Source organism: Brassica napus, chromosome C4 (assembly GCF_020379485.1).
Source record: "Brassica napus cultivar Da-Ae chromosome C4, Da-Ae, whole genome shotgun sequence".
In the NCBI taxonomy this organism is placed as follows: Eukaryota; Viridiplantae; Streptophyta; class Magnoliopsida; order Brassicales; family Brassicaceae; genus Brassica; species Brassica napus.
Genome location: NC_063447.1, coordinates 56850167 through 56863680, shown reverse-complemented (window position 1 = coordinate 56863680; position 13514 = coordinate 56850167). Strand labels below are relative to the sequence as shown.

The 13514-nt window shown below is 30.5% G+C and overlaps 2 protein-coding genes across 2 annotated transcripts; one reads left to right on the top strand and one right to left on the bottom strand.

Annotated features, from left to right (window-relative positions):
* Positions 1 to 1867: 1867 nt before the first annotated feature.
* LOC106450156 (VQ motif-containing protein 4-like) lies at positions 1868 to 3017 on the top strand. Its single transcript, XM_013891811.3, has one exon. The coding sequence runs from the start codon at positions 2250 to 2252 to the stop codon at positions 2853 to 2855; it is 606 nt and encodes a 201-aa protein (XP_013747265.2). The 5' UTR covers positions 1868 to 2249; the 3' UTR covers positions 2856 to 3017.
* Positions 3018 to 3558: 541 nt separating this feature from the next.
* On the bottom strand, positions 3559 to 12996 carry LOC106423048 (protein RALF-like 19). The gene has a single exon (XM_048754991.1). The coding sequence runs from the start codon at positions 8884 to 8886 to the stop codon at positions 8557 to 8559; it is 330 nt and encodes a 109-aa protein (XP_048610948.1). The 5' UTR covers positions 8887 to 12996; the 3' UTR covers positions 3559 to 8556.
* Positions 12997 to 13514: the final 518 nt, after the last annotated feature.

Sequence of the window (13514 nt, the reverse complement as noted above, 5' to 3'; positions counted from 1 at the left end):
CCCCTCTTTCTTATCCTAAGTGAAGAATTTCGTGTTGACTAAATAATCACAATCTATCGTTAAATTTTGCAAATGTTTCATTGAAAAGGTCAATGATTTTTGGAAAATAGTAGCATTTATTGCAAAGTCTAAAACAAATCGTCACGAGTGTGGAAAGTGCTGTTGAAAAAGACAGTAGGGTCAACACTACACACCATAACACCCATGCACCAAGCAACGTAGCCAGTTAAAATAGGCCCCATCCGAACATTTCGAACCAAAACACACACAAAGAGAAAGGAGTTTTCCCGTCAATTAAAACAATTTTTTTTTGTAAAATTTACTTCCAAAACAAATTACTTTTCTTTTGTATTAATAGTAAAACAAATGAGAAAAGAAAAATCACACTTAGATTAGTTTTCTGTAATATATACATCAACTAGATGATAATACGCGCGATGTGAGTTTTTATAATAATGTTTGTTTATGAAATGATTTTAACATTTTGCAACATTACAATCTTTATCGATTATAAAATGATGACGAAAGGGGATTCGGGTTTCTACTCTCGATTTGTTTACTATTGACTCTCCATAAGTGATTTCATTTTCTACCTCTATAGAATTTTGCTTTTGTTCTCGTCTTTGTTTCATTGATATGAGTTAAGTTTTTTTTTTATCTTCTTTTATGAATTCAGAAAATTACATAAGTGTCAATTAAAAAAAATGGACATCTATAAAAATTATTTTCACTCCATATACATATCTAAGAATCAAAATTTTGAAAAAAATCACCGGCAAACTATATTAACAGGTTAGTGTTCAAATCTAATATATCAAGCTGTTATAAAATATACGTGCAGACTCGAAATATAAATGTTTTTCTAGTATATATTCACCAGCTCGGTCTAAAATCATCTAATTAGAACAACAAAACAAATTACTTATTTCACCAGTTCGGGTAATATCTGAATCCGAACGGATAATATCCGAACCCGAATGGATATCCGAAGATAACCAAACATAAGTATACTTAACTCTATATTTCTAGTTTATTTCTCTCATTTTATTCAAAATATCTGTATTAATAATTCTTATTGCTCAAAATTAGATAATATACATATAATTATGGACAAAATCATTTGCTACTCACTTAAAATACATATCAAGTTCTTGTTTCTTGCATTAATAAAAGTTGCATCTAAAATTTCAAAACAACAACTAAATTAGTGTATTTCTATTTTTAAAGTTTTATCTCCAAACCTATTACTAGTTTAATCTTTTAAAAATAAAAAAAAAACAGTTAAGTTAAAATATATTTTAAATACAAAAAACTTAAAAAATGAATAATTTATTTATTTTTTCTTCAAAATTTAAATATCCGAACCCAACCCGAAATATCCGAACCCGAACATAAAATACCCAAATCTGAATCGAAGTGTAGAAATACTCGAACGGGTTCTATACCTTTACTGAAATATCCGATACAAACCCGAATATATATCCGAACGCCCACACCTATGATATATGATCATTTGTATCTTGGTTGAACAAAAAAATTTAAACCATTGATCACAAAAATTTTAATGTGGAACTTTTACCATTTTTAGTAAATTATAGTCGTTTTTCAAAATTCAAAATATAACATATAAGAAAAAATCTAATTGTTTTTACTATATGCTTAATGTGATTGTTTAATTTATTTTAATAGCATAAAATTAAACGAAAAAGAGAGAGATTGGATTTTTTTAATCAAATATGTATTATTCATAATCATTAATTGTCATATATATGTTAACCATATTAGGTAATTTCGTAGCTTTTATTTAACGAAAAAATATATATTCGTTTGTACACTATTAATTAATTTGATAGTTAGTTTAATAAAAAATATAGTATATGTTTATATGGACCAACTTATTTTTCTAACAATTCTAAGAATCATTCTCATGATGACACGGGGTTAGGAAAACATGTTGTAATGTTCCAGGATTAATACATAGGAGATTTATTTTTCAATATGAATGTCTAATTTTATCCAGTGATCAACTTTTGCCAGTTGTTTTCTAAAACCTTCTTAATTTTTTATTTGCCACAATAAATACAAACTTATTTATTTACATTATCTATAATTTTAAACAACTTATTACTGAAGGATTGTTTTTTGTGGGAAAAAACTAGACTTGCCTTTCTTATAAAATTACACAAACATATCCCTTCAACCAGTGTATAAGTGTAAAACACGAGACCTCTTTCTCAATACGTGCTTCAATGAAAAGTTCACCAAGATACAAAGATAACGCACAGAGCTCGCTTCCTTCACCAACCAGCATCACCAGTCTGACCCGGCCCGTTACCTCCATGTCTGAACCAACTACCTTCTTCCAAACCGATGCTTCCTCCTTCAAGCAAGTCGTCCAGATGCTCACCGGATCCTCCAAGAAGCCTAACCCGACCCACAAACCCGAACAGAGGTACTCAATCCCTCTAGTCAAAGCTGTTCCCAACAAGAAGCAATCTTCTTCCTCCCTAGGTTTTCGACTCTACGAACGCCGCAACTCGAAGAAGCATCTCAAGATCCACCCGGTACATTCAGGATTACCCGAGAATCTCTCCCCCAGCATTTTGGACTTTCCTTCTCTGGTTCTCAGCCCTGACACTCCTCTCATACGCGTCCCGTTTTATCGAACCGGGTCTTTGAGTAAGAGTCCGAGCTCCGACGCTGAAGAGAGAGCAATGAAAGAGAAAGGGTTTTATTTCCACCCGTCACCGTCGACGACTCCGAGGGTTTTGGAGCCCCGACTTCTCCCTCTCTTTCCGTTGACTTCTCCTAGGGTTTCAGATTCTGTCTCGGCCTCTACTACCCCAGGAACTTAAATATTTTAGCTAATTTTTTATTTGCAAGTCTTGTCTTTTATGATGTTTCTCTTTTATATATTGGAAGATGAGATGATGCGTAGTGAGCATTAAGGATTATATTCTTAGAAACTTGTAATCAGGTTTTGTTAGATTTATTCGTTGTTGATCGGCTTTGTTCTATTAATTGCAGTAAAGTAACATATGAAGAAAAGTTTAATCTTAGGTAACCAAATTTTTTGTTGCAACCCTTTGGTTCATGCATTGAATAATCCTTTTGATTATAATGTTTTCAACTAGTTTGACATAGGGTTTTTATCCTTTTTGGGCTTTATGTAACTTAGGCTTTGATTGGTAGAGCATTAACATTAGCAATAGGAATATGCTACAGGAGCTGTATGTTTTTGATAAATTGTTTAATAAGATGATTGGTAGAGCAGTATGAGTATGCTATTTAAAATTATTATAAAAATTAGTATATAATATATAATATATTTATTTTTAATGAATATATTTCTAATATATATAAATATATTAACATATAAAATTAAAAAGATATATAATTAATTTATTTTATTTAATAATTTTAAAATTATGCTTATATCAAAAAATATTATTTTAAAATAAATTTTATAATTAAAATATCTATTTTTAAAAATAAGATTTCACATTTAAAATAAATTATATTATATAAATTATATTATATTTTAAATGTAAAATACTATTTAAAAAAAAATATTGTAAATTAATTTTAGAAATAAAAATTTTATTTTCTAGATATAAAAATAATTTTATGATATTATTAAATAAAATAAATGAATTAATTATAGATTTTCCTTAATTTTATAAATTATAAATGTAAATGCTCTTCTAAAAGCTTCATATGAGAGCATTGGCCAGAGAGCATTTGGAGAGCATTAGCAATTAGTAAATGTTTCTATAAATGTTTTTCTAACAATTATTGATTGGATAATGTAGAGTATAATGCTAATGCTAATGTTCTACCAATCAAGCTCTTATAGAGATTAACCAAACTGATGTAAGAAAGTTCTTTTTGATATAAAATTCACATTACCAAAAAATAATAATTTGGTCGTAAACTTGCATGATTTTTCAAAAAAAGCAAGCTTTAACTTGCATGTTAACTTAAAAGGTTTTTGACAAGGAGTAGACAAATTGAGAAAGGAAAAAGGAGTGGCGGAAAGGAGTAAACTCAAAAAGAGTGGGGATACTACTTGAATTTGAATATACCGCTACAAGGAAAAGGTTTTAAAATTCTCACTTTTTACTCGGGTTTTACTTTTCCAGTTGATATGATATGGATATGCTAGGAAGTGGATTTAAGAAAACATGCCTATGAAAACTTAACATTGCTCGGTTCAGATTTTGGATTGATTGACTGTGGTGGGTCTCTTAGTAAATGACCTTTTACGGCAAGTGTCATGTCCTAATCAACAAGTCAATGACTCTAGTCTCCTCTGCATTGTGGGGTATTTTGGGTTTACGCGCTTTTGTAGCGTATGGGTCTAAACACGGCAGGCGCCTTTAGTCTTCAGAATCAAAGGTGGGAGCGTTAAGTGCATGGAGGTTCCCTATAGGGAATTTGTTGATCTTTAATGTTGGCACAGCTAGGTTTCTGTTATTTCTCTTTATCTCATTCTTTTCAGTTCGTTCTCTTGTTCTTTCTTGTTTTCTACGTTTCTCTCTATTTATTTAAACATAAACAAAGAAGTGCCGCCTTTCCTGCTTTGAAGCAGTTGAAGTTGTCCAAGTTCCTAACCGTTTTGTTATCTTGTGGAGCGATCCGTACGGGGTCTGAAGATACAACGGATTTCGTTTCGGCGATATTCCGAGGTGTGAATTGGCTGCTTTTAACGTCACGATTCAGTGTGACTATGTTCTATTCCGGCTTTGACGTGAACCTTGTTTTGACTCATTCGAGTTTTACTCAGAATTCGCTGTCTTTTTATCCTAGAGGTTTCTCTATATCTATCTTTTATGTTGTATTGTCTTATTGTAATGCTCGTAGAGCTAGGATTATCTCTTCTTCAAAGTGTAGTCCGATTGTTTAAGTATTAACGAAAGTTGTGTTCCAAAAAAAAAACAAAGAAAAAAGTTACCCCCTTTTTGAAAAGAAGTTACTCCACCTTTCTCTCTAAGCTTTGCTTGATTCTTGGTCTTAGGTACAAAGCATAAATGACTTTAAAAGAGAGAAGTGAAAAAAACTAATTGTCTACATTGATAATTTGGATACATTACACACAAATCTACATATAATAGATTTCTCTATTTACTATATACAATACTTCTAGCTTAAAAACCTTCTCCTACTTCATACATCTAGGTACTCGTCTATTTTTACAAGTAATGTTAACCAATTAACCTTTTCACATTAACAACTTTTAATACTGTGGTCTAACTAACAATTTCTTACCCAGCCAAGTTATTTAGATACAACCACTCTTGGGCCTAACTCTACTATTAGCTCAATGACTAATTCTAGTACTAAAACCACTAAGCTTAAAGTATTGATTTCTCTTGTTGACTTCTGTGTTGAGTGCTGGCTCATTTCTTCTTATTAACCAGCTTCCTTATGGGTTTGCTTTTCTTTTTGTTTTTTCTTCTCACTGATTTAACCCTTTTGTAGGATTTAAAAGGATACAATTTCTACAAGCTTTGATTGATGAGTTTACCCTGGGTCACGTTATTACGAGGTAGTTCATGGAGTATATGCTTGAAGACTTAAACATGAATCTTCCAACAAAATTATCCACGTGTCACAGAATTGATTGGGCAATTCTTGAAGATGGGAAATTCATTTCCAACCATAAGAATATAAATGAATATTGCATGTTATATATTGAAATATTGGTTTGAAAATATACTTTACATTTATTATTCTTAAATTATTTTAAAGAGTGAATTTTATATAAAGTTTTTGGTAAATTGTAATTAAAATATACAATAACAAAAAATTATGTTTTAATAAAATCTCATGATTTTAATAAGAAGTCATAGCAATTTTCCATATTCATCTAAATTATTTAAAAATACGGTTTTAAAAATTAAAATTAAAATCATATTTTTTTCTTCTAATTATATTTATTTTTTTTAAATTTCAGGTTGTTTAAAATTTTCACTTATGTAATTATCTTGAGTAAGAGACAAAATTGCAAGTTAAGAGTATACAACTATATTGAAGATTTACCCACGTTTTGGATAGTACTTATCTTTGAATACTTTTATGATGTAGAAATACTTATTTAATGTTACCAAAAATCATGTATCGGAAAAATTATATCAAGAAGGAAACCTCAAACAAATTGGTAAATATATATATATAGTTCACCTAGAAAACTCAAATTCGTATATATACCCTATTTTTTTTTCCTCACTTCAGTTTCTAGATTCTTTGGGAGAGATCTATTATTGCATGTTAACTATGGGGACATCTAACGGGGCCATTCCATCGTTCAGAAATATTTGATACAGCACAAAAGCATATGCTACAAGAACCGAATTCACCAATAGTGGAAACCATGTATCAGGTTTACCATGCACATATCTTTCTTTTTATAACTGAAATTTTGGTTTACGTCCCAGATTATAGATACGAATTGATCAGAACTTGATATTATTGCTGATGACATTAATTGGTATCGGATTATGGTATTAAAGGTCGTGTAAATAAAATGTTGACTTGTATCCTTTGTATAATAAAACACAAGTCACCTATCCAATCATAATCTAACACTTGGCAAAGTTTTACAAAAATAAAAGCCATCAAAATTTTTTTTTCTATCTCCTCCTATTTTTATGCAATCTGAATTCTTAACTTCCATTCCTAAATTTTTTCATCCCACGTTTTTTTTCTGTTACCAAACTGTTTTCCTTTCTTCCTATATAATTTACAAATGTACTGGTTTTCTTCTCTTAGTTTTATATATATTACCAAAAAAAAAGCTTTTAGTTCGTTACTGAAGTAACAAAACCAGGAGCCATATCATGTTATCAAGAGGGTAAGTGATTCATTATTACTATTATAGATTTATAGTGATGGAAAATCTATGTAATCAATTCCACTTTTTCTCTTGTAGATTAATTTCCTATCTGTTTTTGTCGATTATATTTTTAAAAATTCTGTTACGTACATGCTATAGATGGGGAAAACTGGAAACATATGTGAAAAAGATGAATCATCGACCACAAATTGAGGTAACATAAAATGTTTCTAGAAGAGAAATTGCTAACAACGAAGAAAGTCTCAAGAAACATACTATAGCTTCATTTGATTGTTACTGCAAAAATTAAATCCCTTTTTCCTGTAACTATCATCATCAGTTCATCACGATATCAACGATTTCATCTCCTATATATCATTTAGTCAATTTTTAATTTTCAATAACTTTACTCTCCTCTTCTTCTTTATCATTCCATCTTCTGTCTTCTTTTAGTTTTATGTATGGCAGAGATCATTGTTCTAATACATTCTTTTTTTTTGCTGAAAATATTTCTATATCATTCCTTCTGCATAAGTAAAGTTGAAGATTTTATCAGATTATGCCTTTATTTTGTAACTTTATTTTCACAACATAATGGGAAATCCGGGTTTTGTTTCAGAGAGTACTACTATCATAGATATGAAGTTAATCTCAATTGTTAAAAGCTATATTCTTGGGTAAAAAAGTTAACGCAATTACACTTTTAAATATGATATCTAAAACTGTAACACAGCTTTGTATACAGTTTTATGTGGGAAGGATATAGAATTCAAGCTTTTGTGAAACATACTTTTTTGAAAAAGCTTTTGTCAAACAAAAGGTGATAAAAATATTATAAGAGAATTAGAAAAATGAGAATGCGGTTGATTCCTTTTTACTAAGTATTTATTTAAAGTTTTGTTAACTTTACTAATCGTATAAAAATCTCTGCAAATATATAATTAAAATATGAAAACATGTGTGCATGAAAATATTCAATTAAGAGATTTAATCACATTTTACATACATTTATAGATTAAACCCGTTCTATAAAATTTATACTTTTGTACTATGTATTTAATTGTATGTGTTATCTATGATTAGAAAATATGTGATAAAATAATAATCTATTTTGATAAACATTACAATTTTATAATCACTAATTTGGATGACAATGAATTAATTGATTCGTGCGAAGCACGAGAGGTAAACTAGTTTGAAGATAAAATGCAAACGTCATCATCAATTACAATTCCAATTTTTTTAAACTTCACACTTCGTACTTTATGCTACACACAAGTTTTAATTTAGCATAAACCACAAGGTGTTTTTTTTGGAACTCAACTTAGCTCAATCATAAAAGAGTTATGGAACCATGTCAACTGCTACAAGGCTCAAAGCCTGTTTTGCCAACAAATCAGCATCCCTGTTTCACATGATTGTTCTGAATCAGACTTTGCGGTTTTAATGAGTTGGCTCGAATCAGATTCATAAACCGCAGGGTATAGAAACATCATTTAATTACTTAATTATAGACAAACGAAAGACGTACAATTAATTTATCTATAAATATAAAAGAACAACATATGAAGTAGACGTTGTATGCATTAAAAGAAAATTAAAGAAAACTAATAGAAAAGGAGGAATATCAAGAGTAAAAACTGGTGTTCTTTTTTTCTGTTTGCATCATTTGCCCTCTCGCTTCTCTGATCATGTTGTTGGTATATATATATTTCTTCAAATTAAGAAGCGTACCTATAGCAATGTGTGATGGCGCTGCAGCCACGCCAGTACGGATTAACCCTTTTCCTCTTCTCGCAATCGTAGTAAGACTGGCCACGATGGTTGCACAATTTGTTCTTCTTAATTGCTTCGTAACTAATGTACCTGCGCCTTGCGGCTAGTTGCCGCCGGTTGGTCTCAGAATCCATCAAGGACTCGAGCACATCATCGTCTCCAATGCAACCTTGGCCATTGGCACAAGATTTGGTCAAAAGACATGTGGCATTGGCAGATTCGGCGACTACGGCTAGGGTCAAGAGGACAAGGATCAACAAGAACTTGATATCCATTTGGTTTTCTTTGTGTGTTGTTTGATGATTAGATGGTTAATAGAATTCTTATATACGCCCTTCCTTGTGAAAGGAGAGAGAAAATAGAAGTGGTATTGGAAAAGATGTCATGAGGGATGTTTGTTATGACGATGAAAAAGGGGAAGCAGATAGTGCTATGTTATGGTTTTTATTTTTGTGGTTGTTAATTATTTCTGTTGATTGATTCTTAGTTTAACTTTATTAATTTTTATATGTGGCACTCCTCTTGTAGGGAGAGATTAATTAATTAAAATGCTCGAATTAGGTTGGAAGCCCGAGAGTTAATTGAGGAGATACTTCCAGCATGCTGCATGCATCTATGTCTTTTTTGCACATGTATGTTCGTACCTACAAATAGGTGGATCAGTACATGTACGTAGTCCATTACATAGTACGAATACTTTCTCTGCGTTATCAACGAGTTCAAACTCGGGATAGTCTATATTAGTGACAAAGAAACCCACCATCAAACAGATGTTCAAATACAATAGTTGTTAAAAAGAATACAAACTCCAAATATTTAAACTACAAACAAATGTCAATATCACAAGCGTGATTATGTATTTCTGCAGTAGCCATTCTAAACCAACCGGATCAAGAACTCAACTAGAGTTTTTCGTTACAAAACAATTATATTTTAATGTAAGAGTCTTCAAAAGCTACAGGTATTTGTGAAAATGTAAATTCACAAGTTTGCTAAAGGTAGTACGACGTATATGCTGTGACAAGTTTTTTACAAGTTGTTAAACCAGTGATGATTTTTTTTAGTTTTGGATACGATCGACCAGACTTTACCCATAGCTAAATGCCCTGTTCCGAACTACGCTAGGCGCTAGTCGGGCGGCAGTCTCGGGCCTAGCGAGTTATCAAAAAATCGGAGATTAAAATGAAAAATAGAATGTAATTGATTATACATGACATTTTACTATATTTATAAAATACTGAAAAGAAAAAAACAATTGAAACAAACACTATATTTCTCACTTCAGAAAAGAAAAAGCAAACTTATTCTACCAGCCTCAACCGTTACGTACAGGGGTAGCCATATCACCACCAGCTCCTCCATTACATCAATTTTAAATGAATAACTTCCACAAAAAATTACTTATAAAATTACTTCAAGTTGTTTACTTCTTCCACGAAGTAACAGAGATGTTTTCATCTCTCCTATTCTTTTGATTTGGAAGCGACGACATCATATCTTCTTTTCTTTTTTCTTCTCTTGATAAAGACTATCCTTCATTCTAATGGTTTTTGAAGTTAGGAAAACGATCAAAATTGTGTACAAAATAATTCTGCAAAAGATAAAGCAAACTTTACAGATGGCTTACAGAAATTCACCAGTATACATTGGTAGGTGGTGCATACGAGTTCGTATTACGGTTATTTAGCAAATGATTTAGCATTAAAGTTATGTCTCAGCATTTAATTATTTGATGTTGTGCAGTTTTGAATCTTTTTTGTTTTGTTTTGCAGAAGAACCGATGTTACCACATCTTCACACGGCCATGACTTTCTTCCTCTGACCAAAGCTCTCGACTAAAAACGAAGGTCAATAAGCAGACTAATAAAAGTGAAATGAAGAGGTATGATTGTCAGAAAAATCAAACTTAATTACAAGTAGATTCTCTGCTTAGATTGAAGAAACAAAACAAGAAATTCTAGATTAAACTCGACACAACTAAAGAAGAATGGAAGATAAGGGAGACTCTCAACCCACATACCGCTCACGTTTTGATAAATAGGTCAGATGCAAAACCTTTTAACCATTCAAAGGAGCATTAAACAAAACTTTGCCAATAAATTATTTTTTTCTCTTTAAACATCAATAAATCTTAAAAAACATTTTATGCTTGAAAATTTCTTAAATATCAAATTTATACAACCTTTAAGTGACTATTTTGAACAGTATTTTATGTAATAAATATCATATGCGTAGCATATATAAGCATGTCTGGACAGGCCTGAGACCATTTTGAATTTGGTAAAATAAAATAAGTAATCAGCTAAATATGTTTACTTTTTTTGTCGACAAGTAAATATATTCACATATAAAAATTATTAGCATACTATCTCAAATTTTGGTCAAACAAGTATAATATCTAAATTATGCAATATTTATTTTACTATATTTCACTGATAAATATAGTAAAATGTCATGTATAATCAATTATTTTTTATAATTATTCATGAAAAATAGATTTTTGGTTCATTGATTGTATGTTTTGTATTATTATTTAGAGAGATAAATAAATATTTGGCAAAAATATGTAAAACATTAGGAAAATATTAGCAAAAATTTAATAAAAAAATGAAATGATGACGAGAAAAACATGAAGAGCCTAAAGAAGATGCATAATATGTGTTGGAGAAGTTAATGTGATAATTACATATATAATTCTACAAGCATTTGTTATTATTAAATATTCATCTGATATTTTTATCAAATATATGGAAATTTTACGACTGATTTTCAAAATACCTGAAGGTAAAAATTATTGTGTTAGTTCTTCTAATTATTATTCAAAATTTATGACATTGCATACATAATATATATATATTCATACAATATTTATATCCGCGAATTCGCGGGCAACCACCTAGTTTTCCTTTAATTTCAAGCGGATAGATTTACAGCTCGGACCCTGATCCTGGCGCGGACAATGGTTATTATACATTTACACTAATATGATTTTGCACAAGAGGCAGATGCATCTTCTCATGTAGGGGGAATCAACTTAATTTGGAAAGTGTCCAAAAAGAAGAAACGAATAAAGGAAACCCCACAAAGAAGCTGAAATTAGAAGAATAATATCAACTGCTTTTGATCAAGTATAGAAGGCAGACATCAATGTAGTGATCGTCCAATTCTAGCTGTACCAAGATGAAGTTTTTTTCAGCTACCTTGTTGCTCGTGCTTCTATTTGACTGATCTTATTGGTTTCAGTTTTCTGTTTCTTCTGTGTCAAGTGATGAATGTTTTTGTTAATGTGGCAAGATCATTAAGGTATAACTAATGTTGTATCCACTTCTTGGTTTATGTTAATCTCTCTTCGGCTATATTCCCTTAATCCCTTTACATATATGAACTCTGCCAAATCCTTTTTTACTTCTTAAACGTGTTCTACAATAAAATTATGTGTACTTACATATATACATATTTGATATAGCAAGTGAATACACATACAGATACATACATATATATACATATATACATCATACTATACATTATACAATGACACAACCTAAGTTTTGCGAAATTTTAATTAACTAAGTTTGATCAAACAAACTAAACATTCCAAGATAAACATAAGACAAATAGAGAGTTCATGGTTGTCTAGCTAATATTGCAAGCTTGTCTGCCTAGCGGTTTACATTTTCTTTTCTTTTTTTTGACTATAATAACGGTTTACATTGCCGGAGACATAATGAAAAACCAAAATTGGTAGAGAGGATTCATAAGATAGTGATATCTCTTAGATATGTTGCAACAGAACGAGGTTAACCACACCAGGATGTTGTAATGGTAGGCAGATTTTTGGAAGCTAAGTAATCCGGATTCGAAGCAGCCTCACGATATTGAATATGTGTGACCATTTGGATATGAGACCATACTTTAAACCTCATTTGAATATCTAGAAATAGGGTATTCTCCCATTGGAAGATTAAATTAAGCCCTTTCACAGGCCCATAATATTTCCACGTTAATAATAAGAAAAGAACAACATTAAAATGCTTCATATTTGAAATTTCAAAGTCAGTTAAACTAATTTTTTTTAAACACTAGTTAATTATGATATTATAAACTATATTACAAAGATGGTTTTACCACCGACAATGTTTTACATGTCTTATAAAGATCCACGTATGACTATGTCAGTCATTCTATGATATTCAACATGCTAAAATCTCATGTTAGTTTTTACTCTTTTAATTTGCATAATTCATCTTTTGTGAGATTTGTAATCCAAACTTCCTTTTATAAAAGCATTAATGAAATTTTAATAAAACCATTAGATTAAAAGGGTTTCTGCTATTATTTTTAGTGGCATATTATTCTTATGACTTATTGTAGTGTATTGAAGTCATATATATTGTACTATACTAATCCAAGTCTGGATACCAAGCCGAAGTAATTTCATGGGAGCAAACCTTTATACAAATATTTGGTAATATTTCTAATAGTTGTCTCCCTAAATAATTATTTTGCCAATTTTAGATGAACATGTGAAAATACGAAATGGTAGTTGTAGTGGATCGATGTGAAGAAAAAAGAAACAAACAGACATAGAGAAGACAAGGTTTCTGCCACATAATTTGTGGGTGCCTGTTTGTGTAAATGGTTAGAATCAATGGACGTGAGATAGACAAAGACAAGAGTGATTATACATAGTATAGTTTTTGTTTAGTAAAGATGTTTCATCGATATTGATTGCCCGTTTCTATACATTTGATTTGTTACCTTTTAATACGAATTTTAAAACTCTGGCTATTATATGTATTGCATTTGCATATGATATTTTTCTCTATAGAGTACTTCTACATTCTACTCTGATTATTTACAATCGCTGAGTGTTGATCGGGACATATATGTAATGTAGCCAAAA